This window comes from Lepisma saccharinum, chromosome 15, assembly GCF_977018435.1.
Source record: "Lepisma saccharinum chromosome 15, izLepSacc3.1, whole genome shotgun sequence".
Taxonomy (NCBI): domain Eukaryota; kingdom Metazoa; phylum Arthropoda; class Insecta; order Zygentoma; family Lepismatidae; genus Lepisma; species Lepisma saccharinum.
In genome coordinates this window covers 2,428,593-2,455,733 of record NC_139243.1, presented here as the reverse complement: position 1 = coordinate 2,455,733, position 27,141 = coordinate 2,428,593, and the positions used below count along the sequence as shown (strand labels likewise).

Below are 27,141 nucleotides of genomic sequence, written 5' to 3'. Positions count from 1 at the left end.
TATTTGAGGCTTCTAATTTTTATTCTACAATCACTATATGTCCATGAGAACTAAATTCCACTGACTGAAGCTTAAAGCTTAGGCTCTGCAGCATGTTGAATGGTTAAGCACTGGGCAATATGAATTTTACAGAGGCTAGTAGGAGGCATAGGAACACACGCCAGAGCATTATTAGCGTGCAAGAAGCACTTTCAGGGAGTACTACGAGGAAACGAAGTTGATTTTTTTGAGGGCTTTACCAGTTACACAGCCAATATTTGCTATTTCAAGTAACTACATGTACCAGAACATTTTACAGCCCATCACTAACTAGACTTCAATTTATACTATATTAGGGGCTAAATGTAGCAAGAACACTGATTGTACATACTTTTGAGAATCCAACTATATCAGGATTTTTTCTATGTAAGTATATTTTTATTGATTACTAACTTTAACAGACCATTCAGGAAGACAACAAAATTCACTAAACTTAGTACTATAGTGTAGGTGATTGCATGAAAAGTAGAAATTATAACATCCACAAGATTTCGTTTTTTTTTTTTTTTTTTTTTTTTGCTTTTGTGACTAATCGTGACGCTGAGGATGAATGGATGGCCAAAAATCTTAAGGACTGGATGTATTTTACCACTACAGACGCCTATGTAGAAACACTAGAATACTGTTAGCTTTCAAAATTGAGGATATACTGTACTGTTTCTTAAATATTTTGTACTTGGCACGTTACAGTTATATCCATTTCAGGACAAATATTGCTAAAACTCTCAAATTTACTGGTACAAGTTGATATTTCTGCTATCAGAGGAATTAACAACCCTATTTTACAAACAAATGGTATTGTTTACACTTTATTTACTTCAATCTGAGACTAATATTTTACAGTAATTGAATCATTCAGCCCTAGTCAATACTTTACTGCATCAGAAAGTTTGTTATTAATCTAATAAGTATGCTATTTTGTGATATTCTAATGCAAACGTTGTTTAATTCACTGGTTATAATGCAAACTTTTGCACAAATTCGATATATTCACTACCTTCAAACCAAACAATTGTACTTATTTAGCGCATTTCATTTATATTTCTTGTAATTAACTTATGTTTCTTATAATTAACAAACTAAACTAATTACTTTGGCATGTTAAAAACCTTATTTTTTACTATTTCCTATTCTATCAGGTTCTATATTGCTGTTTTTATCAATTTATGTAAGACCACACTCTGGTAAATGCACATAGAGTATTAGTAATCCCAAAGTGGTGTTTTTGGTGTCCAAGTTCAGATGAGAGTCTGCTATGTGCCTTTTGCAGGGGATTGCATGTGAAGTGTATGCATATTGAGCATTATTGAGTGTGTAGGCTTCCAAGTTTTGCTGTTATTTTCCTATAATTCTGCGAGACTGTAGAGAGTTCTCCCTTTTCAACCAGTTTTCTTTCATTGATTGGATACTTTTTGGGAACTTAGCAGTTTTTTATGTTATGAAGCAGATTGTTGTAGAATATTTTGCATGGTCTTTTGTGATATTGAGTGCCTGCTGTAACGGAAGTAAGTATCTTTCCTTCTTGTGTTGATGTTCTCGTGTAGGTTTCCTATTTTCGGTCAAGTTGCAGTAGGGAACTTAACAGTTTTTTATGTTATGAAGCAGATTGTTGTAGAATATTTTGCATGGTCTTTTGTGATATTGAGTGGGTGCTGTAATGGTAGTAAGTATCTTTCCTTTTTGTGTTGATGTTCTTGTGTAGGTTTCCTATTTTCTGTCAAGTTGCAGTACTTAGAATAATCGCTATTGTTTTATTGATCTACGAAGCTCCTTTGAATAATCATTTGCAGGTGACCCTATACTCCACGCTGTACTTTGTTCTGGGAGCTATCTTTTGAAGCCTTGGCATTCTGCTAGTACAGTATTATTATCGTAGAGGTAAATTAGTTCGTGAAAATATGTATTTTTCTGATTAACTATAGTCGCTTAGTTGTTCTAGCAGGTATAAGTAGTTACTGCTGATGTTGTTAATTTTCTATTCGCAGGGGCTATGTATGATGTAGCGTATTTGTGTTGGCTGTCCCTTTTATTCCTATGTTGTTGAGTTTCTCCATAAGCATGTCCTGTTTTACTCTATTCTATGCCTTGTTGCTGCTAGATATCTGAGGTATGTTGCTGGTTCATATCTGAGGTAGCTTGTTTGACTATCTATTATTTTTGCTATGGCTGTGGCTATTGATGTCCCTTTCTGAATTCCATGTTGGTTTCTGTTTATCCTTGTTGCTGCTTGTTATCTGAGTTAGGTTGTTTGACTTCAGGACTATCCTTATTTGTTTTTATTTGTTGATTGCTGTTTTGTGTCTTGTAATATTATTTACTATAGTAACAAAATTATTTTCCTTCCATCCCACATTTATTATTCTGAGCAACAGAACTTCTCCTTCTTTCCCATATATTTGATTATTTCTGGTGTAAAAGTACAATTTTTCAAAGTGAATGTTTTAAAAGTACAATTTTTACAAAGTTAATGTTTAAAAGTACAATTTTTTCAAAGTTAATGTTTTAAAAGTACAATTTTTTCAAAGTTAATAATTTAAAAGTACAATTTTTTCAAAGTGAATGTTTTAAAAGTACAATTTTTACAAAGTTAATGTTTTAAAAATACTATTCTTTCAAAGTTAATAATTTAAGAGTACAATTCTTCTGCTATTTGAACTTTTGTACAATTTTGTTATTGTTGTTAAAATAAATATGTTAGTTGATATAAAATTAGAGTAAATTTTCATGAATTTATATATTAAATTTCAAAATAGTGTTACTTGCTAAAGATAGCGGACAAAATAAATTAAACTTTGACAAATACCGAACAAGAAATATACAAGTATGTTGATAAATATCAATTTTTAAAAATAATTTTGTTACTATAGTAAATAATATTACAAGACACAAAACAGCAATCAACAAATAAAAACAAATAAGGATAGTCCTGAAGTCAAACAACCTAACTCAGATAACAAGCAGCAACAAGGATAAACAGAAACCAACATGGAATTCAGAAAGGGACATCAATAGCCACAGCCATAGCAAAAATAATAGATAGTCAAACAAGCTACCTCAGATATGAACCAGCAACATACCTCAGATATCTAGCAGCAACAAGGCATAGAATAGAGTAAAACAGGACATGCTTATGGAGAAACTCAACAACATAGGAATAAAAGGGACAGCCAACACAAATACGCTACATCATACATAGCCCCTGCGAATAGAAAATTAACAACATCAGCAGTAACTACTTATACCTGCTAGAACAACTAAGCGACTATAGTTAATCAGAAAAATACATATTTTCACGAACTAATTTACCTCTACGATAATAATACTGTACTAGCAGAATGCCAAGGCTTCAAAAGATAGCTCCCAGAACAAAGTACAGCGTGGAGTATAGGGTCACCTGCAAATGATTATTCAAAGGAGCTTCGTAGATCAATAAAACAATAGCGATTATTCTAAGTACTGCAACTTGACAGAAAATAGGAAACCTACACAAGAACATCAACACAAAAAGGAAAGATACTTACTACCATTACAGCACCCACTCAATATCACAAAAGACCATGCAAAATATTCTACAACAATCTGCTTCATAACATAAAAAACTGTTAAGTTCCCTACTGCAACTTGACCGAAAATAGGAAACCTACACGAGAACATCAACACAAGAAGGAAAGATACTTACTTCCGTTACAGCAGGCACTCAATATCACAAAAGACCATGCAAAATATTCTACAACAATCTGCTTCATAACATAAAAAACTGCTAAGTTCCCAAAAAGTATCCAATCAATGAAAGAAAACTGGTTGAAAAGGGAGAACTCTCTACAGTCTCGCAGAATTATAGGAAAATAACAGCAAAACTTGGAAGCCTACACACTCAATAATGCTCAATATGCATACACTTCACATGCAATCCCCTGCAAAAGGCACATAGCAGACTCTCATCTGAACTTGGACACCAAAAACACCACTTTGGGATTACTAATACTCTATGTGCATTTACCAGAGTGTGGTCTTACATAAATTGATAAAAACAGCAATATAGAACCTGATAGAATAGGAAATAGTAAAAAATAAGGTTTTTAACATGCCAAAGTAATTAGTTTAGTTTGTTAATTATAAGAAACATAAGTTAATTACAAGAAATATAAATGAAATGCGCTAAATAAGTACAATTGTTTGGTTTAAAGGTAGTGAATATATCGAATTTGTGCAAAAGTTTGCATTATAACCAGTGAATTAAACAACGTTTGCATTAGAATATCACAAAATAGCATACTTATTAGATTAATAACAAACTTTCTGATGCAGTAAAGTATTGACTAGGGCTGAATGATTCAATTACTGTAAAATATTAGTCTCAGATTGAAGTAAATAAAGTGTAAACAATACCATTTGTTTGTAAAATAGGGTTGTTAATTCCTCTGATAGCAGAAATATCAACTTGTACCAGTAAATTTGAGAGTTTTAGCAATATTTGTCCTGAAATGGATATAACTGTAACGTGCCAAGTACAAAATATTTAAGAAACAGTACAGTATATCCTCAATTTTGAAAGCTAACAGTATTCTAGTGTTTCTACATAGGCGTCTGTAGTGGTAAAATACATCCAGTCCTTAAGATTTTTGGCCATCCATTCATCCTCAGCGTCACGATTAGTCACAAAAGCAAAAAAAAAAAAACAAAAAAAAAACGAAATCTTGTGGATGTTATAATTTCTACTTTTCATGCAATCACCTACACTATAGTACTAAGTTTAGTGAATTTTGTTGTCTTCCTGAATGGTCTGTTAAAGTTAGTAATCAATAAAAATATACTTACATAGAAAAAATCCTGATATAGTTGGATTCTCAAAAGTATGTACAATCAGTGTTCTTGCTACATTTAGCCCCTAATATAGTATAAATTGAAGTCTAGTTAGTGATGGGCTGTAAAATGTTCTGGTACATGTAGTTACTTGAAATAGCAAATATTGGCTGTGTAACTGGTAAAGCCCTCAAAAAAATCAACTTCGTTTCCTCGTAGTACTCCCTGAAAGTGCTTCTTGCACGCTAATAATGCTCTGGCGTGTGTTCCTATGCCTCCTACTAGCCTCTGTAAAATTCATATTGCCCAGTGCTTAACCATTCAACATGCTGCAGAGCCTAAGCTTTAAGCTTCAGTCAGTGGAATTTAGTTCTCATGGACATATAGTGATTGTAGAATAAAAATTAGAAGCCTCAAATAATACAGCATAACAGATACAAATAACCCCTGGTGTTAATCAAACACTCAAAAAGTCAAGTAGTACTTGAAATGTACCCCGAATAAAAAACTATAAGAGTAAATAGCATGGTAAGAAAAGTTTGGCAGATGGACTTAAGAGCCACGTAGTCATCTGCTAACATCGACTTGTCCTGTGATTAGTCATTATATTGTTAAATTGTTATATTTGAGGGATGAAAGAAACAATATTAATAAACATGCAGTTATAGTACTCTTGGTAAAGGGGTTTCAGTGCCTAGAGACATAATAATTTTAGTTACAGTAAAAGTTTGGCCTCTTATAAGTGCAAAAAGTACAAATATTAAACATTTCATACAGTTTATCTAGAAAGCAAAAGCAAAAATACAATAACTGCGCAACATACTTAAAAAATAAGCAAGCCGTGATATTCTAGTGGGCCATAATAAGACTAAAATATACTCGAAAATACTCTGACATAAGGTTGACGGCTATCTGAGATCAAAATTTTCAAGCTTTCTCTCATGCATAAAGTGGCTCTAGGAATCACTAAGCCTCAATAAAAAATGGAAACATGCAGTAAAAGCACTTGGAGAGTTGTGGTGATCACATCATATGAAAAACATGCAAGAACAAGAATATATGGAACCCTACTCATATATTTAGGAAACTTTACCTACCCTAACAGTAAGAAAATACCGAGGAAACTCTAAAATAAACAAACTTTCCTACGAAGCAAACCAAAAATACCGTAGTGGAAGTCAATAAACCCTAACAACAACAACAAGATTCAACAACTTCATCAAAACAAAAAACAACAACAATAATAATAATAATACTAATAATAATAGTAATAATAAAGTTTGTGGGTACAGTTTTACTTAAAAGTACTTCTTCCTTAGTGGTTAGAGAAATTCTTTAAATAAAGAACAAAACTCAAAGTTAAGAATTAATAAATATAAGATACAAAAGGCAATAAATAGAAAAATTAATAAAAGAAGTTGAAAAAATTATCTTTGCAAGTCTAAACTGGAATAAACACTCCTGCCAGAATAGATGAAATTGTGATATTAGAGTAAAAATGGAAATAAACTTTTAAAATAGCAAGTTAAAAGTTGAAAAATGTCTTTGTGAGTCCAAAATTTAATAAAAAATGTTGCCTGAATAGAAGAAATTGTGATATTAGAGTAAAAAATGGAAATAAACTTTTAAAATAACAAGTTAAAAGTTGAAAAATGTCTTTGTGAGTCCAAAATTTAATAAAAAATGTTGCCTGAATAGAAGAAATTGTGATATTAGAGTAAAAAATAAACCTAAATTTCAGCTAAAGTTGAAGAAACACAGTTTGTGTGTCTAAATTGCCATGCGAACTCTTGCATGATTCGTTCAAATAGCGTTTTCTGAGTAAAAATACACAAAAAATGCGAAATATTGTCTCTAACAGTAAAAACATCTGGTCAATTTTACGTGAATCCTGATGTTTATAACCCAATAATCAAATGGGCCGTGGTTCGCAACCCAGAAATAAGAGCAAATAGTGGCTGCCATCCACTTTAACTTGTAGATACTGGAACTGAATGTTCCTAGTTCAGCCAAATTCGTTACGGTTTTGGTCAAATAGTCTTTGCAATGTTACAAAAGACGGCAGAAATACCGCGTAGATTACTTCCACCAAATAAAATTGGAACCTAAAAGAAAATCAATACTCGTGTGTAAAAATTTGGCGACACTTGACTTCCATTCAACTTCGGAAGAAGACCAAGCGAAGGGGGCCGTAACAATGGCGACCCTTTTTTCCCCCACGCGTATCCATGAACGCGCGCGGTTTGGGGGTGCCGATGAATGCAACCACATAACAGGTTCTTCCGTAACAGGTTAATATTAATAACATATCTTCTGCTCGCATTCTTCGTTTGCATATAGGATACATCGTTCAATTTCTTCGCCTTTAAAGCGAACATGTGTTATAATATCTTCTACCTCCGATCGAACGCGTCGGCACCGGTTGAATACGGGTAAATCCGGATCCTTAATTATACCAAATATAACTCACCACCGACGCCAAAATGGCCGAAAATGTCTTTTGTACATTAATGGAAAAACCATTAATTCCAAGTTCCCACGTGTGCATAAAGCACCCATGACTCATATCCGGCAGAAACGCATATATAATATACAACAATAGTGTTAGAATAGTCCGAAAACGAACTCCATAATAGTGTCTTTTGTACCTTAATGGAGAAACCATTAATTCCAAACTCCAACGTCTGTATAAATCATCTGTGACTCATATCCGGCAGAAACGCATATATAATATACAACAAAAGGTTAGCTTAGGTCAAAAACGGAATACATAATAGTATCTTTTGTGCACTAATGGAAAACCATTAATTTCAAACTCACACGTGTGCATGAGTCATCGATGACTCATCTCCTCCTCCACCCCCGACACGTGTCGCCACGTGGCGCTAGATTAATTAACAATAGCGTCACCCCTCGAAAATGAATAAAAAACCCATTAATGTCAATTAAAAATAACAGATAATCGAAGAAAAACGACTTTATCTCGGGCCAATTCTACTAACGTTATCCCTCCATCTTCGTCTTGACCTTCCTACAGGTCTCTTACCATCAGGTTTCCCAACAAGAATCCTGTAAACTCTTTTATCCTCTCCCATTCGTGCCACATGGCATGCCCATCTAAGTCTTCTTGATGTAAATATTCTAATTAATCCTGGACAAATTTTCCTTTTAGATCTTAATATATATAACAAGATCTCAAATCATTTGGTGGACTTGGATTTCGGCTTGACACGAACCAAATTTATGAATATGTTAAAGGAGTATCTCTCTTAATAATGTATTTATTATGATAATTGGATTTGTCATATTGAAGTTTGTTGTAATGATATATTGTACCAGTGTTTGTGATACTTGTTTTGTGTAATTCAGATGAAATGTGTAAATATCTGAACATTTGTTGTCACAGTTAAGCAGTAAACCTGTTCTGTCACCAAGATGTCTGTATATATATATTATGTATTATCTGTCTATGTTTGTGAATGTGTGTGTGTGTGTAAAGGAGGAAGGAGGGAGAATGTGTACGTGCGTACATACAAGTTGTAAATGAAAATGTAATATTTTGATATTACCTTTCTGTAATTGGAGACTTGTCTCTGTTGAAGGGAAATAAATAAATAAATATTCCCAGTTTCACAAACTTAATTTTAAAATACTAATGTGAACGTACATTTATTGAGGGTTTATCCTGAGATTTCGATCTAGGAGGGTGTACGAACGATTTTAATAAGTGTGGAGGCAGGGTCTCACTTATCGGACATCGTATTGAACACCGTATTGACGTCACAATAAATGTTCTCGTTGTTAGGTTAGGCATGTTTGGTTTAGATAGAGCTCCTGGCAAAAATAATGTATTTTAGGTCAAACCCCGAAAACCTGGTGTACTTATGCTATGAGAACTAAACCTAACAGCAGTGGCGGTTCGTGGTCTGGCTCTATGGGTGTGCACTTTAGTATCGCGTCCAGAAGTGTTATACCACCCCTGTCAAATATTCGCACCCGTATTTGCGTACACAATGATGCTTAATATATTGGCAACCCAAGTTTTGATCACCTTTCACTGACAATGAGGCTATGACAGTTATATTTCATGATTTTTTTTAAACTGATTTTTTACAAATTTCAAATATTTCGGAAATTATCCAGCCAATCACGAGAAGAGCGATGTTAATCTGACAAAATCACTCAAAACATTGGCGTACACCATAGAAGTCGATCCAACTACCACATGGAGGAAATCAATTATAATGTATCTAGCTGTTGTTTATTTCTAATGACAGACTGATCGAACCAAACAAATCAAGCGAAATCAAGAGAATAATAAATCTTAAAGAAAATTACAGTACTCACTCAGTACACACACCCTTCTTCGTACTTTACATTTTTTCCTTCCCTTCTGCCTTATCCATATATTGCTGCAGTTGCTACAGGCTTTGTAGCTAACTTCCCTCCAAAATTTCAACAACGTTAAATATTAAGTCTCTGCTTCCGCTACAGTTTCCCTATTCATCATGAAATCAAACACTTTGCACTGAAACAGGTACGAGCTTTTGACAGCGCTAAAAAATATTGCAACGCAGTAACATACACACACAATGCAAAACAGTTGGCTGATTAATGTACGTTCCCTCTGCGCGGGTTGATAATTCGGCTACTACGCCACAGAGACTGTTTATTTTGGCAAAGGCAATATCAGGCATTTTTAAAACACCCGTCTCGCTTTCAGTTGCCCTCCTCACCTTCCCCCTTTTCTTCCCCTGACAATTTGCAATAATGTATGGGTTGCCTCGACTCTTGTCACACGATCTCGAATGGAATGGGTTTGCAACACTACATTTGCTAGCACAACGATCGCTGCGTTCACGGTTCTCCTAAATGATGCAACCTCCCCTCGCACGGTGCACAAGCCAAAATACCCAATCAGCGTTCTCTACGCGACTGCCGAAACAGCATCATAGGGAGCGAAACTAACATTGTGTTCAAGCCTCAAGCCTCGAGTGCGGCTCCGTCTACGCGGTTTGATATCAGTGATCGCACGCTTCTACACGACCTCTCTTGGTGAAGCGGTGTGGGAACACTTCATGTTTCGAAGGAGATAAGAGTTCAATGCATAAGTATAATAATAATGTTTTGCATTATAAATTTCTTTGGGTGTGCACGTGCGAATGTGCGAGTAGGCAGAAGCCGCTACTGCCTAACAGACCTAACAACAAAGGCATTCCGCACTGACGTCAGTAGACGACGGTATCCAATACGGTGTGCGATAAGTGAGACCCGTGGAGGCAAACTTAGCTTAAATTTTTACGGGTGCGTGTTACAAAAATATTTACTGTACATTCAACGGCAAGAAAAATGGGTCACTTATATCGTGAGATATTGGCTCCCCTGCAATGCATTGTGTGTGTTGCCTAATTCTACGGCGGGAAGCGAATTTCAATAGCAACTTCTCGCTAGGAAATTCTGCTATAGTCGTAGCGTTAGACAACTCACACAACGCTTTTCAGGGATGCCAACATTTCAGGATATAGGAGTCTCATTGTTCTTGCAGGTGGCTGTACTTAATATATTTCCTTTTTATTTGACAAGTTATAAAAAATTGCTTTAGCTTGAGTCTTCACTATTAATTAAACTAATAAATTAAATGTTCTTGCACCTTTCATTACAATTAATTAAATGAAATACAATATTCCAGGCGCTTATACTCCACTAGAAGAGGAAAATCAGGAGCAATGGTGACGTCAGAAGTAAACACTAGTACAATGCACTAATATGACGTCTAATTTTCCTGCTTCTTGCACATGTTTCTCCCTTTTCCCTTTCCTGTAATTTTCAGCTCCAGAATTGGTGGAAAAAATCACTGCTTTTGGCGTGATGAAAGGTCTGAATTAGGGATGGTCAAATCCGGATAAATTTCTATCTGGATTTCAAATATCCGGATATCGGATATTCTGATATCCGAATTATCCGTATATCGGATATTCTAATATCCTAATTATCCGGATATCGGATATTCTGATATCCCAATTATCCGGATATCGTATATTCTGATATCTGAATTATCCGGATATCGGATATTCAGATATCTGAATTATCCGGATATCGGATATTCTGATATCTGAATTATCCGGATATCGGATATTCTGATATCCGAATCATTCGGATATCTGATATCCGAATGTTCAGATTATCCGAAATGTCCGGATATCTGAATGTGTGTATTATCCGGATAGTTTTATCCGTTTTATGGGCTATTCTTTTATGTTCGTATTTCACTGTACGGAGCTTCTGCAAACCCTTCATCAAATATGTACTATTCGGATATCCGAATTATCCGGGTATACGTACTATCCGGATATTCGAATTATACACATTTTTGGATATTATGGTCATTCCTCATCTGAACCGTAGGTCCCTTAGTAGGGAACATGAAATTACCGTGCATGTACGGTCGGATCCTTACGGTTGACAACGTTGCCAACAATATATTTTTTGAAAAACAATTCCGTGTCTTTCCGAACCATTCCATTGTTTGGCCCTTTTAATTTTCATAAATGAATCCTTTACCTTCAGTGTTGCCACTGACGGTGGGAAGAAATACCATTAAAGTTAATTAATTGCTTGCACTGTACCTGCAGTCTGTTCCACCTCATTGATTGCGTCGGCGTGTGCTGCAACGGCTATCCTTAATATAAGCGCTGAAGAGTGACAATTGTTGTTACTCTTACCTGAAAAAACAAAGGAAAAAGCACTAATTAATCAACATATCTTGCTACACAATATCCTAGAAATGTTAATGTAAGGTAAGGATTGTTTCTAGAGGTAAAACGTTATTGTAGAAGTGGAATACGAAAAATGACAATCCAGTGCATTTTTTTTGCATGTAGAAATGATCTTGATTCAAGGTCTTCTTAGATGTTATAAAAGCAATTCCGTGGCGCAACAACCCTTGATGGCTAGGGTCTTTGGGTGACGAGTGGTCAGCGCATCGAGTTCCATCGTCGCTCACTCATACACCCAAACACCCTCCTAACAGCCCCAAAATTCCATCAACACACCCCTAAAATTATGGACATTTTGACTCCAAATATATCCTTACACCCCCTTTGGACTTACATCCTTCAAAAGGAAAATTCAACCCCTGCTCACGAATCAACAAGAAATTTTGGAACTCCAACCAGGAATCCAACCCAAGACAGTTCGGAACAAAGTCGAGAAGGCCCACCATTCTTCCACGCGGGGCTCTTTTTATTTACTACACAAAGAACCAGTGGCGTATACTGGTTTCAAGATCTCGGCTATCTCACTATGTCAGGTGGTCCTAGGCAATGAATAGAAATACGTTTACCAACTCCTAAGAAATCAGGTTGCCAACTCATAAGAAATCAGGCTGCCAACTCCTAAGAAATCAGGCTGCCAACTCATAGGAAATCAGGTTGCCAACCCATAAGAAATCGGGTTGCCAACCCATAAGAAATCGGGTTGCCAACCCATAAGAAATCGGGTTGCCAACCCATAAGAAATCGGGTTGCCAACCCATAAGAAATCGGGTTGCCAACTCATAAGAAATCAGGTTGCCAACTCACAAGAAATCAGGTTGCCAACCCATAAGAAATCGGGTTGCCAACTCCAGAATCATCATCATCATCTCACTGATATGACTAATAATATTTGCAATTTCTGGTCGATTTTTCTCCTGAATTATATTCTCTAGACTTCAGGCTTCGCAGATGGCCTAGCTAGCCTTGAATATACGCTCCTGCAAATAACCCAAAATATTTCGATTAATGTTGACGCATTAAAGTGCATAAACTGCTAATTATGCATTTTTATGCATCCAGATGCACACAGGAATCATAAAAGGGTAGTTTTATCAGCTGCTGTTCTGTGTGCTGAACTAAAAATGCATCATTTGAGAAGATCACATACGATCATTTCAAAATCAAAATTATTAGTTTAACTCTTGTCAGTAACTCTTGCAAGCAACGTTGATCTGATGCATTTCGAATTCCGCATGCATCCCCCGTGGGGACACATGACACAGTAGTTCTCATTTCACTTTAAAGTGTGAATAGTCGGTATCTCACTTACTGGGAGCAAATATGCGTGTATATATATATGTGTGTTCAACTACGTCCTAAACTGCTGCAGCCATGATTGAGGCCAGTTCTTGTAAGCATACGGAATTCAAGCAGGCGGACGGGTGATGTTAACACAGACATTCGTGATTTAAAAGAAACGTGCAGTTGGTGCAGATGTAACGAACGCTACGTGGTGGATATTTCCTTGGAAACGACAAATAAAATTGGCCGCAAACATGGCGACTGTGCGCATCCTGACGTCACATGAAACCCACCTATTAGAGCTACCGCGCGGCCGAATGGTTAACGATCTTGATTTCGTAAGAACGTTCGCCGTTTCGATCCCCTGTGGAAACACCACAGTTTTGGTGTTGGGGCAGCATCGTCAGCACAATTGGGGAACTCCTTCAATGCATTAGCAGCGGTCTCGAATGCCAGCTCAGACAGGATTCGATGTGGTGACCACGCGTCACTGGATGAAAAAGCCGTTTGGTTTTGGCTCTGAAACGGCTGTTTAATTTAGTTTCTTGCAGCGCTAAGAAATTAACCGCTTAAGATTTGAATCACGTATGAGAACGGAGTAATTCGAGTTCCCCTGACAAGCGAGGCGGTTGCATGACGGAAAGGCCTCGTCTGTTGTCATCTCAGGTGTGTGTGTGTGTGTGTCACATGCTTCTCTCGCATGTCATACGTTACTTTCCGGGTCCCTGACCGAGAATTGCATTTACTCTGGATCGGAAGTGACGTCACAAGTGTGCATCGAGTATGTAGCACGTAGGCTGATGCAGTGTAAGCTTGGTCTGCAGGAAAAAGATAAGTTGATTGATGATTTGGTCTATTTTACATCGTTTGCTGCCACTTTGGGCTAATCGTGAAGACGGGGATGAAAAGTGTCACAAACATATAGGACACGGCCCAACAGAAGCCCCACAGAGGAACATATTGGCCAGAAGTCCAGAGACCAGAGCCTCGCAAGAATGCAGTCCAGGGGAGTACGTGGAAGAGTGGCTGTGTTTTCACAAAGAGCCACCCATTACACCCTGGAAAAAGAAAACAAACGTGCATTTAATTTCTATTATGTTCACAATTCTTGCATATGCAATATTCTCCAAGTATAGGGTGTTCCAAAAACAGCGAGAAGGGCGATAGGGTCAATCGTACCCTTCCAACTGCCAGGTTTTTGGATTATTATTGTGCCTAATATTTTTCAAGGCTCAACTGTTCTGTCTTTTATCACCAAGTTTAACATGCTCGAATGTAGGCATTTTTTAACGTTTGATTGAAGCCCGCTTTTTGTTCATAAGCTAATAGAAACTGGCCTACAGTTTAAATTTGGATCCGAACTACTGTGCAAGATGGCTCAAAAGGGAATCGAACCCGAGACCCCTGCAGAGAATGGGTTTTGTTTCTAGTTTCTATGTTTATTCATTCTACTCCTCGTATCTGATCGTTCAGTTGTCATGACAATGGAAGGAATTATAACAACATAAAATAATAACCATCTATTCGAGCCCTGAGCCCATATTTTAGAAAATAGTTCGTTCCTACTAACAGAACCATATATTGTTTATATAAAACAGTGCAAGTGTAGATTAGAATTGATTCTCGGTGAGGTGAAGCACTCGATGAAATTCGCCCCTCTCAACTGCAACTTCTGGTACCGCCACTGTGCAGAAGTCTACGACGGATTTCAGTCATGAATAGCTCAAACTGTTGAAGATATCAACTTGGGTTTCTTTGTATAATCAGCAACTCAAAATGTTGTATTACTCGACTATATAGAACACATGCTCTTCTGCCTCCCGGATGGCGCAGTGGTAGCGTCGTCGCCTTGTAATCAAGGTGCCCCGGGTTCGATTCCCGGTAGAGGCACATAGTGGTACGGATACCACTTTAAACTGCAGGTCCAGTCCCGATTAGCCTTACTGTGCATAAAGTGGACTTAAAACACCAATTCAATCAATCAAACATGCTCTTCTCTCATTCCGTTTCGTAGCATGTCTGGAGGACATTCTGTTCCATTGCTTCAGGTCATGGACGTCCGCAGGATTTTCTCCAGGGAGGGGCAAAGAATGTATTTTTTCCCAGGGGGAGGCAAACGAAGGCAAATTTTCCCCCAAAATAGTGTTGTTCCCTAAAAAACATTGCTTAAATTTGAATTTATGATGTTCATGCAATAATTAACACATATTATTGTGGTTAAAATGAAATGATATGTGTGAAATACATATTTTTTGGTTGACTTTCATTTTCCAGGACCCCCCATTACCCCCCCCCCCCCTTCCGGACGCCCATGCTTCAGGTCCTCAATATAAAACACACCCTATCATTGTCAAATCCCCCACAAGAAAAATCAATGACGTAATATCTGGAAAACGAGTTCTGTCTTGTTACACTCCGCTACGCGTTGTGCTTTTGCATTCCATATTTTTATGCAGGTTTTGCTATGGCTAGGATCGTGGCTCGTTGTCATTCATTGGTACCGATATTCTTCCGAGAACTCGCAAATAAGATTGCCACCAACTCCAGCGAAGGGTCTCACTTATCGCACAAGCCTCGACCAACCTCCCCGCCTTTTTCCTTCTGCAGTTTATCGGGGCTTGACCAACAATGCACTAACAGAACTAAACCTAACAAAGAAGGCATGTAGCCTATCAATTAACGCATTTCGGCAGACGTCAGAAGGCGAAGAGGTTGGTTGAGGCTTGTGCGATGAGTCAGACCCCTCCAGCGAACACCCTCGAAGACAATTGGCAGACAGAAAGAGTTCCCAAGATCATCCGTAACCGCAACTCCAACTCGACAACAACATATGTCCGTACCCTAATTTCGCATATTGGAAAATCTTTCGTCCTACTCGAACGTTCAAGTAATGAACTTGTTTCTGGCTGGTTAGGTCTGAGCGTAACAGCGCTGAGCAATCAATCTTTGCAGCTGGCAATCGAGGGGGAGGGAATGGGTAATTTCTGCCGCGCTTTTTAACATAGACCACGTCTAATCCCCTCCTACTCTAGCTTGTACTAACACATTCGTCCGGTCGCGATGCCATTTATATTCCCTTGTCGGCATTTAGAGCTCTTTTCTGGCTTAATTCCAGCCACTCCTTGGCTGCTATCTGCCTCCTTCTCTGAGACAATTCAGGGATAGACCGAATCCTTACCTTGGATTATTATACTCTTCCACATGTGCAAGCGCGCCCGCAGGATTTTTTATCAGGGGGAGCAATCATAAAGACGTTTATTATTCTTATTAGTTCTACTACTGCTAATTTACAAATCGTAAATTTCAAATCGAATTGAACATACTTTGGCGTTGTATACACGTTCAGACTCGAATCTACTATTTAGATAGAAACTGGATTCGCTTTTCTTTCTTTCAATAAACATCTAGGCTCTCACTTTGTTGATGAACAGTTCTTTTTCTTCTTGTACTTTTTACAATTCACAGATATCAATCGATCCATGCCCAACTCACAGATTCCCAATTCACAGACTGCCTGATCCATGCCCAACTCACACGTTCCCAATTCACAGACTGCCTGATCCATGCCCAACTCACAGGTTCCCAATTCACAGACTGCCTGATCCATACCCAACTCACAGGTTCCCAATTCACAGACTGCCTGATCCATGCCCAACTCACAGGTTCCCAATTCACAGACTGCCTGATCCATGCCCAACTCACACGTTCCCAATTCACAGACTGCCTGATCCATACCCAACTCACAGATTCCCAATTCACAGACTGCCTGATCCATGCCCAACTCACAGGTTCCCAATTCACAGACTGCCTGATCCATGCCCAACTCACAATTCCCAATTCACAGACTGCCTGATCCATGCCCAACTCACAGATTCCCAATTCACAGACTGCCTGATCCATGCCCAACTCACAGATTCCCAATTCACAGACTGCCTGATCCATGCCCAACTCACAGATTCCCAATTCACAGACTGCCTGAATACCTTCCCGATTCACCGATCATGACCCCAGTCGGAGTGTGACACGTGCAGTCTTATCGAAACCCTTCCAGATTCACAGATTTCTCCCCTCCCCCCGTTCACAATACGCTCCCACCTCCTCGGAGGAAGTAACCTTACCACTCCCCCACAAGCACCTTGACGGATTCATTCAATAAACACACACGAATTGACGTAGTTGTGGGAAGTGAACATTTTGTGATCCAAGTGAAAGTTGTTTGGTTTATGCGATGTGGACCCTGGAAGAAATAATGATGGAGGTAAGTTTTATTGATATGTAAACTGAGTTACTTCCACGTCCTGTATATGTAATATGTCATTAACACATTTTCAATTTTCCTGATTACGTAAGTTTATTAAACTATTGATAATATCTAGACAACAGTGAAAGAAAACTACACGAAAATTCACGTCAATGCTCTAGAAGCAATTCTAAGCGTATGTAATTTTTCATATTGTGAAATATCCAAAAGGTTTTTCGAATGGAGAGGAAAATTTTTGAAAAATCGCCCATTCGCATGCCAAAGGTCCAGCCGAGCCTTAAGAGGCTGTGCAGGAGCCTTAGTGACAACTCCCCCCCCCCAAAACCCCCGCCCGCTCCTCCTAATCGCCGCCACTGGTCTTGGTCAATGTTTGAAGAATGTACGTCGCGTTTGGTATCATTATTTAGGTTTTTCGACGTTGAACATCCTATAATTACAAATTATCTGTAACGAACCAATAACAAACGATTACTAGCCTTTAAGATTTAAATGAGGTCCAAGAAACCTAAGATAATCGAGAAAGAAAGGGCGGACTTTTTCTTTTGCATATTTCGAGCCCCCACCTCTCCTCTTTTTTGCTTATCGACCATGGTTTCTTTAATTTTCACAACGTTCCGTCCATTTTAGTTCATTTGATAACCTGGTAACTTACTTACCGAATTGGCAACGCCGTGCGCACCTGGAGGTGATAATTGTGCTTCCATCGCAGTGCACAGGCAACAGCAGCTTCCTCCTCTTTTTAAAAGAGCATCAAGCAGCCTCTTAAACCGTACGCATCCATCTTGTCCTTTTTTCGCATGCACGCTTCCCAACGAAATGGTAATGCCGCGCAGTAAAATTATAATTGTCGGTTCCACAGCCATAAAGCTTTACATGCGATGGTATTGGCTTCTGGAATACACTCCATGGATGGATGGTGCCGGACGTTGGGATAAAAACGCTCGTTGGCACACAAAGTGGTCTGGCAAGGTACTGAGAGGGGAGTTCAAGAGGTTCCAGGACTGGTTATAAGAAGCCCGTAAAGTTTCTGAACTCAAGATCAGCAAATTTTGCTGAACTTATTTGAGAATTGATTTAGAATGGAAAAAGCGAGTAACAATTATAGTCTCAATTGTCTTTAGAAACAATTTTCAGCTCGACAACTGGGCAGTTTGTAAAGTTTGGCGTGTTACAATGCTTATAATCACAACAGATTGTGTGCGGAGTGGTTAGCACAGCGGGGTTCCGGGTTTGAATTTCCGTCTGGGCATGTGTGTTCTTTGTGAGTATCTCTTCATCATATCATCACTCATCCTCATCTTCGCGTAGCCAAAAGTGGCAGAAAAGAGACGTAAATAACCTAATTCAATCAATTTTTAACTCGACAACTGGGCATTTCGTAAACTTTAACTTATGCTTGTAATCAGATTTGATTGACTCACTGAAAAGAAACCGGTATATTTTATTAGGAAGTATTGTAGTTCACGTTATGCACAGATATGGTATGAAAAGATATACGCTTGGTTGCTCGCCATGTATTTTGAAATGTGGGAAGTAGCTCCATGATTCTGGAGTTTATTTACAAGATCTGTGACAGCTCCACTGTGCGTAGTTCCAAAAATTCTCACCAGACGGCATATATTAGATAACAGGAATCTCGATTAGCTTAGGCTGAAAGTATTCATTCATTTCCGTTCCAAAGTTACACCTGCTACGTTGGAAACACTGCGAGCGTTCTACCTGTGTCGGTTTCTGAAGGCTATAAAACGACGATTCGAGTCGCGAGAAATAATGAAGGCCCTGTCCACACTCACCGTAACCAACCCCTTACAAATGGAAAACCATTTCGCCTCCCAGCCAGGTCAAATGTTCTCCTCCCCGTCTTCCTTTGTCCCCGAGTTCTTCGCTCTCTCGTTCCCCGACGCACTTTTATTGCGTTCGTCGACGTGCTGAAACGAGCCTCCACCAGCAGTTTTGCCATATGAAGGGAAATTTCCCTTTTTGGCACGGAAATTCGGACCGATTTTTAAGTAAATGAAAATATGAAAATTGAAGGGAAATTTGAAGATATTAGAATCAATATCAATAGATATCAGTTTTTCTTGCTGTCTCTACTAAGCCTATGTCTATTTACATTGTGTTTATCTTACGTCGCGTTTTTAAATCTAGCGCTACTTTAGGTTATCACATTAATTGATGGTAGACATACAAACGCACTCGCTTGATATACACAGGGTGTATCAAAAAGAATCATCCGATTTCGAAAGGCTATATTTAGGAGACCAATGAACATAGAATCTCGCAACAAGTTGTACAATACATGTTGTAACATCAAGTTTTACTTACAGTAGGCTTTGATTTGTTGCAGGTAAGTGCTTTACTGGTGCAGCTCACTCTTTAGTCCGCATCAAGAAGGCAACCCAACAACAGGAAGCATTCTGCATGCTCTGCTTCAAGAAATGTGAGTTCGTTACAACTGTGCAACGTCGAATACTGTGAGCAGTAGGTGGTGACGACGAATCTCACGCTGCACAGCTGTAACGGACTCACATTTGTTGAAGTGGAGAACGCAGAATGCTTCCTGTTGCTGGGTTGCCTTCTTGATGCGGACTAAAGATTGAGCTGCACCAGTAAAGCACTTACCTGCAACAAATCAAAGCCTACTGTAAGTAAAACTTGATGTTACAACATGTATTGTACAACTTGCTGCGAGATTCTATGTTCATTGGTTTCCTAAATATAGCCTTTCGAAATCGGATGATTCTTTTTGATACACCCTGTATAACATATATTTATTGGTCCTGGCCATTATAATATAAATTAAATGAGTGACGGAATAAATACAATTATACATTCATACCTGCCCAGGCTTCGAATCTGGGACAGATAGTGTAGACAATAACTATAAGCATGCGTATGATTAATTTGTTTGACATTTTTATAAATAGCTTAAATCGTCTACTTTACCATGCTGATAGAGCACTTATTTCTGGAGAATAAGAAGACATCAGGTGGTGTTTTACTGTTTACTGAGCTAAACAAATAAGAGTAGGAGGAGAAGGGTAGGTGGCTGAGGGATGCGCCAGCACTTACCTCTGCTTCCTGGCGGCGGCACTGGCTGCTACTATCAATGATCCACCAACTAATTACAACTGAAATAAGGCCTAGTGACAGGGCACCCTTCGCTTAAATAGTAGCCAGTTCCGCTGTACTTTCCAACCTCCGTTTCTTGTGGAATTCTCCTCTGCAAGTTGGAGCATTCCAGGAGACGGAGGAAACCGGACGTGAAGTACACCAGGAAGCAAACGTTCTGCACCCGCATCCCCAGCCATTTACAATAGGAACATGGACCAACGACAATACTATCACTACTACTATTGCTACTACTTCTACTATGTACTTTATATATAGGCTACTTTATTATTTTGAAAAACTCCGTGGCGCCGTTTTCGAGACCGTATACGCTGGTCTAGTGAACGTCACTTCCGGCGCTGTTGCCATAGCAACAGTAGCTATACCTGGCAATATACAACGCGCTGTCCGTACTTTCCCCATGCAGTTAGTATTGGAAACGGACCGCAAGGAATACCTTCTGTTCTTAGTGACAGGGTTTTTCAACGAAAATGGTAATATGTATCTTACACCGTTGTAAAGATTAGATTCAGAAGAATACGTACATAAAATACAGGTTGCTTACAGGTGACAAGTTAAACAAGAAATGGAAGAACAAATGCAGGCACTTTACATGAAAGTGACCGGCAACTTACGATTTCTTCGGTTTCCGCTACACAGGCTTGCTGACGGGCAAATGAACGTAAGTCGTATGGTTTTTTGTCTGTGGTCAGATAAGTCTTATTGCTATGCGTATGATTACAATCATTGTGCACATTAGGCATATTCCGTGCCTTTGCACTAATGGGTATTCAAAAACTACAATGCATTTTCTCGATCGGAAGAATACATGTGTGTAGTACATAGTCATAGACGTCGAAATAAATTCTTGTAGAGGTAGTCAGGCCATTGACATATTTTAATAGTAGTAATATTGGGAGTTTCTCTTCGCACATACACAAAGCTATTCTTAAGAAAACTACTGTAAAATTTTCGAAGAAGTGCTAGTCACAACACGTGCGACATCTAAGTATCGCTTTCCGTAATATCATATTCTTTCCTTCATGCTTGCTTTCACCCTTCCTTCAACGACGCCTTCTTATCTTATGCTTATGTATCTGAAACTATATACGAAAGTGGTTCTCCTTACATGCTAACTCTCCCTCCTTCATTGTTTTCGGCTCATCTTTCCAAAACCTCAGCAACGCTCTATAGCCAACGCCATGTTACCGACCTTAGTAACCAACGTAGCAACCGGTTGTTTAATGCCAATATGGCCGCACCCATGCGCGGGCCCAGCAGACGACTTGACCAGCGCATTGTTGTTATATTTCTTGGGTGAAACGGGGGAATTCTTCCTCTTGCGATGGGAAATTATGCCTTCAGATTGTGGCAACACTAACTAAGTGCTGGCAGTAGCGCTAAACACAAAACTGTCTTCTCGTTTGACCTTGACGTATTATTTGACAAACATTCTCACAAACGTGACATCAAGAGTACCTAAGCAATGCATAGTTTGTCCGAGTGCCTATCCAAACGCATAAATCGTAGCTACTCGTTGACGATTCGGCTGATGTAAACTGGCTTCTTCGATTGCTGTTGGGGATATTTCCATTAACAAGATCTGGGCTCTGTGGAGCCGTATGTTGACATCTAGGTGCCCTTATGTGGACAATAGAAAACTTTATCTTTACATTTTACTCACGTGTCGGACAATTGTGTGCGTATTCAAGGGGGTCCGGAAGGGGCAAGGGGTTCGTTGCCCCGCTGGAAAATAAACCGGTATTTCACACATATAGTTTCTAGGGCTGAGCCGATACCGCTTTGAACCGATAAGGGTGCCGACTCTCTCCTCACCGATTCCCACCGACACCAATGCTTAAAAATTGTAATTGTAATACTGCTGTGTGCAAATATTCCACTCTAATTACGCGATGCATCAATTCACCTGGATTTTTGATTTAAAATATTCAAGAATTATTTCAGAATTTTAAATTACATGCTATGTTATAACTAGACCTCGAATTTTTAGGTTCCACAAAATGTACGTTTAGGTTTCTAAAATAGGCTCTAAAAATTCTAAGATAGGTCTTAAAAATTCTAAAATAGGTTCTAAAAAGCGTAAAATAGGTTATAAAAACATTAATTTAGACTAGAAAAATCGTAAAGTAGGTTCCATAAAACTTAAAATGGTTCAAATATACACTGAAAAATATGAATTAGGTATTAATTAATTGTTAAAAACAAAATTTCAAAGGAACCATGAGAAATTTTAATAGATATATGTAACCTATGTAACCATTAAAGAAATATTATTTTTTTAACCAAATTTTCATTTCTATGCATTATTTTCAAAATGATCCACTAATTATTGTAAAACTAATACTTGTACTGTTAGCAAAAGTTAATTATCGATATGATAAATGAATTATGTATAATTTCCTGCACAATACATAACAATATTTTTCACATTATCCTCAGACAAAACCCCGCCTTTTATCTGTGAGGTGAGGATCATCTTATATGCTGAAAATGATCTTTAAACAGATGCTTAGTCAATGGTGCAAATATGAATGCTAGAAAGCACCAAAAGTAAGCGGAACAGAAGTTTGCACTTTGGACTGTGCAGGCAACACTGGCGCCAGATATTTTGTTTTGTTTAGAGCTCCCAAGAAACATTATGAACTTGGAGGGAGGGAAATCGGCAGTGTATGTTTCAAACAAGTTACTCACTGAATTTTTTCATTACCAAACATAACAAATAAATACCTCTGTGTGATGTAAAAATAATGTAAATCCTTAAAAAATATATAAAAACCTTAAAAAAAGGTTTCATTTAGGCGCAAAAATCTAAAATAGCTTCTAACAAGCAAAATAGGTTATTTTAGGCACTATAAAACTTCATCATCAGTTGTTGGTTTTTTAATGAAACGCTGATATAACGTTTTTATTTCTAATTTACCTGCAAGGGACAAAAATAAGTTAAAAACCTTAAAACCGACGTCTAGTTATAACAAAATTCAATTTTTCACACAAAACAGGTGCAAAATGAAAATAATATTTAGACTATGCGAAAGTCTTGGGCGGCGTATTTGCAGAGTCCGTAACGGACTAACATGCCGAAAAAGTATCGGCCGGAATCGGTAAAGAAATTTCAAACTATATTTTCAGATACCGATATCACTACTATAGCCTCAGTCGTATTAATTTCATTTCAGTCACCGTAATTTTCATTTCATCAATAAGGCCTTATAATTACCACTAAAGCCGGTTTTAGACGAAAGCATTTCCTTTAACATTTTTGGTACCATAAATGCTACTACGTAAATGCTTCCAAAAATCTTATAACAGATATTACTTACACGAAAGCATTTTATGGTACATTTATGATTAGCTGTTTGAATTACAATGTACAGTCACGGACACTGCAGGGTTGTAACGATTCCATTGAAAGTAAATGTATTCATTACAACCCAGAACTGGCCGTGACTGTACGTATACATCCAGCACGAAAGGCACGTCGAGTTACACCGTCAATGCTGTGTGCACGATGTTTACAATTGAAAAAGCTAAAACATTATTCCATTCGTGTACGGTAAACGTTGTAAAGTATGTATTTAATCTGCGCCATTCCTCTCTACCTAAAACCATTTAATACGAAGCGATATTCCTCTCGGTTGAATAGTTATCGTCATTTAAAAGTGTGAAGTGATACGTTGTTTACATCTCACTCGGCCGCCATTACTTCTCCACGCATGACCTAGAGGTCGCTTCTGATTGGTTACGCTACGAAAAATGCTACGGACCGAGCCTATCCTTGAGTAATGCCATGAAATATGTCTTAGTATCTGAAATGTCATAAGATTTCTCACTTTACACGGTAGCTTTTTGGTCATGGCATAAATGCTAAGGAAAATGCTTTTTTCTTCTAAAGCGGGCCTATGGCTGGTACAGAGTACACATTGTTACAGTAAGTGGAAAACTTCAAACTGAAGCAGTGATTTTGGGGAAATGAACACCCACCTGTGGACGCCCAAATGTGTATAAATGTAACACCAGCAAAGAAATCATCTTCGTGGATTTCGGTTGTGTAACTTTTAGCGAAAAATTAGAACACTTGCAGAATTTTCCTAGAACACGTTCATGTTCGAACAAGCTTATCCGCACCAGTTGACCAAATTGACGTTGGCGGTGGAGGGCGATCATTGAACACAAACTCTTAACCGTTTCAAGGTCACGATCATCACGAGCATTTCGACCCTGTCATCACGCTTCGCAACCACGTGACTCGATTTCCCACCACTCCCGTGCACTGCCCCGCATCTCTGCCTCCTATCTTTCTGAGATCAGCTGGGAGGAGATTCTGCTCCAAGGTTGTTGCTATTGTGTTGTTTACAGAAGGCTTGAAAGCCATGAAACCCTTTGTCGCCACCAGACACCGAGACAGATGTTTAACAATCGAGACGAGAATGAGATCTGACTTGTCGGGACGAGAACGAGACTTACCGTGCAAGAATCTCGTCCTCTTCGATACTGGTAAATTAGAAAGTAAACATTATTATATGAAAATTTCGCCTAAATGAAAAATGCTTTACTGTGCGATTGATTGATTTGGTATATTTTGCTTCGCATTTATGTCACTTTTGGCCAATAGAGATGAGGATGAATTATGATATCTTGAAATTGAAGAATGAGACTCGCAAAGAACATCTATGACCAGGCCGGGATTCAAACTCGTGACCTCTATAATTCCGCCGTCGTAGGAACCGGTGTCCATTCGCAGCGCAGAACTGTTATTTTGAAAAAAAAAATCCTGTTTCCCTGCTGGCTGCTTTGAGGAGGCAATTTTGAGTTTGCCGCTTCTTGCCCAAGCAAGAGGCCTAATTGGTTGTTTGACCGCGAGTTCCTTCATAGGTAAACGCGGCAACAGAGGGTCTCTGCCACGGAGGCCGGTTTTAATGTGCGGCTAATGCATACAAAGAAAGGGGGTGCATGTCGACCTCACTATTTATTTGCGATTTTTGTCTAGAATCCACTTTATGCACAGAAGACTGATCGCGACTGGACCTAAAGTTTTTAGTGGGCTCCGAACCACTATGTACCGCTATCGGGTATCGAACCCGGGACCCCTTGATTACAAGGCGACATTAAAACTACGCCATCGAGAAGCCCCTCAGGTTTTTCTTCCACTTTTGGATAAGTGGTAGACAAGTGATGTAAAATAACATTAGGACATTGAATGTATGAGTAGAAGCAGATAACAATTTTAATCTGCACTAATGTTCATTTAAATAACTTTGAGTATCGTTGTGGGCATATCATCGGCCAAGGTTCTCTTTAAAATATGACAGGAAACTCTGAGGCAGCCTTTGCTTCAAAGGCGTGAGAAAATAGCCAGGAAAACCCGATTCCTTTGTAGGCGTCTACGAAAGTTGAAACACCATCGGCAAACAACGTAATCTTCTCGGAATTGGTATTTCTCATGCACTTCTTTCCCAGAAATCCCCTCCAAAATATATGAATTCCCTCTTTGAACATAGAAAGTCCCTTTATATAACAGCCAGCTCTCAATTTTTTCTCTCTTTACTTCGAAATTTTTTACATCAAAAATTTTGATTTGAAAGCGAATGCTGCTACTGATTCGCCACCATATTTGTTAGGCTCCTTTTAGACGAAAGCATTTCCTTAGCATTTTTCATTTTATGGCATGACCAAAATGCTACCGTGTAAAGTGAAAAATCTTATGGCATTTCTCATGGATAGGATCGGTCCTATTTCCGTAGCATAACCAGTCAGGAGCGAGCTCTAGGTCACGGGTGCAGAGGTAATGGCGGCCGAGTGAGATATAAACAACGTATCAGCAGTGGCGGCGATTAGAGGGGCGAGGGGGAAGTTCACTCCTCCACTTTTGGCAACTTTTGCTCCCGCACTATGCTAAACCTTATGTATCAAGGGAATCTAAACTGTCCTTGAAACCAACCTCTCTTCCATGTAGTACAGTTGCAATAAACCCTGCAACAACCCATATATGTTTATGAGTGTACACCCCGGAAACCAGGAGCGTATGTTCAAGGCTAGCTAGGCTATCTGCGAAGCCTGAAGTCTAGAGAATAAAATACAGGAGAAAAATCGATCAGAAATTGTAATTAATATTATTCATATCAGTGAGATGATGCTGATTCTGAAGTTTGTCACCTGATTTCTTATGAGTTGGCAACCTGATTTCTTATGAGTTGGCAACCTGATTTCCTATGAGTTGGCAACCTGATTTCCTATGAGTTGGCAACCTGATTTCCTATGAGTTGGCAACCTGATTTCTTATGAGTTGGCAACCTGATTTCTTATGAGTTGGCAACCTGATTTCCTATGAGTTGGCAACCTGATTTCTTATGAGTTGGCAAACTGATTTCTTAGTTCCATTCATAGTCTAGGACCACGTGACATAGTGAGATAGACCAGATCTTGGACTCAGTATCCGCCACTGCCGGAAACTTTATTTTCTTAGGCTGATAGCTCTAACACCTGATCTACAGCCATTATAATCCTCTGTAGTGCTGTACTCTGGCTTGTCGATTTGTGCACTGGGTGGTCCTTCTCCAGGCTAACATTTACCAACGACTAAGCTGTATCACTTTTGAGATATCTTTGGCAATGTTTTTGGGGTCAGGAGTTCATGTTCAACTCCACAAGATCGGACATAACTGAGGCGTTTGTTTCTTTGCTGCATGAACGTAGCTTCTACTGTCCTCGTATTTCGCGAAGACTGCAAATACCTTTAGTGCTACTGCATTCATTTCCCTTCGTTTCTTGAGTAAAAACCAAAACAAGTTGTTCTTTCATAAATTGAAGAGGCATAATCTTGATTTCACATCCACTTTAACAGTAAAAAGA

At 38.6% G+C, this 27,141-nt stretch overlaps 1 protein-coding gene across 4 annotated transcripts in view; it reads right to left on the bottom strand.

Annotated features, from left to right (window-relative positions):
- Nucleotides 1–27,141, bottom strand: part of dachs (unconventional myosin-IXb-like dachs) — a 349,926-nt gene that overhangs the window by 119,474 nt on the left and 203,311 nt on the right. For 2 of the 4 annotated variants that reach the window (XM_083136514.1, XM_083136517.1), the window contains exon 2: nt 11,469–11,564. The exons of the other annotated variants lie outside the window; for them this stretch is intronic. In XM_083136514.1, coding sequence (XP_082992640.1) covers nt 11,469–11,564 — 96 coding nt within the window. The remainder of the gene's footprint in view (nt 1–11,468; nt 11,565–27,141) is intronic. 4 annotated transcript variants of the gene reach the window in all.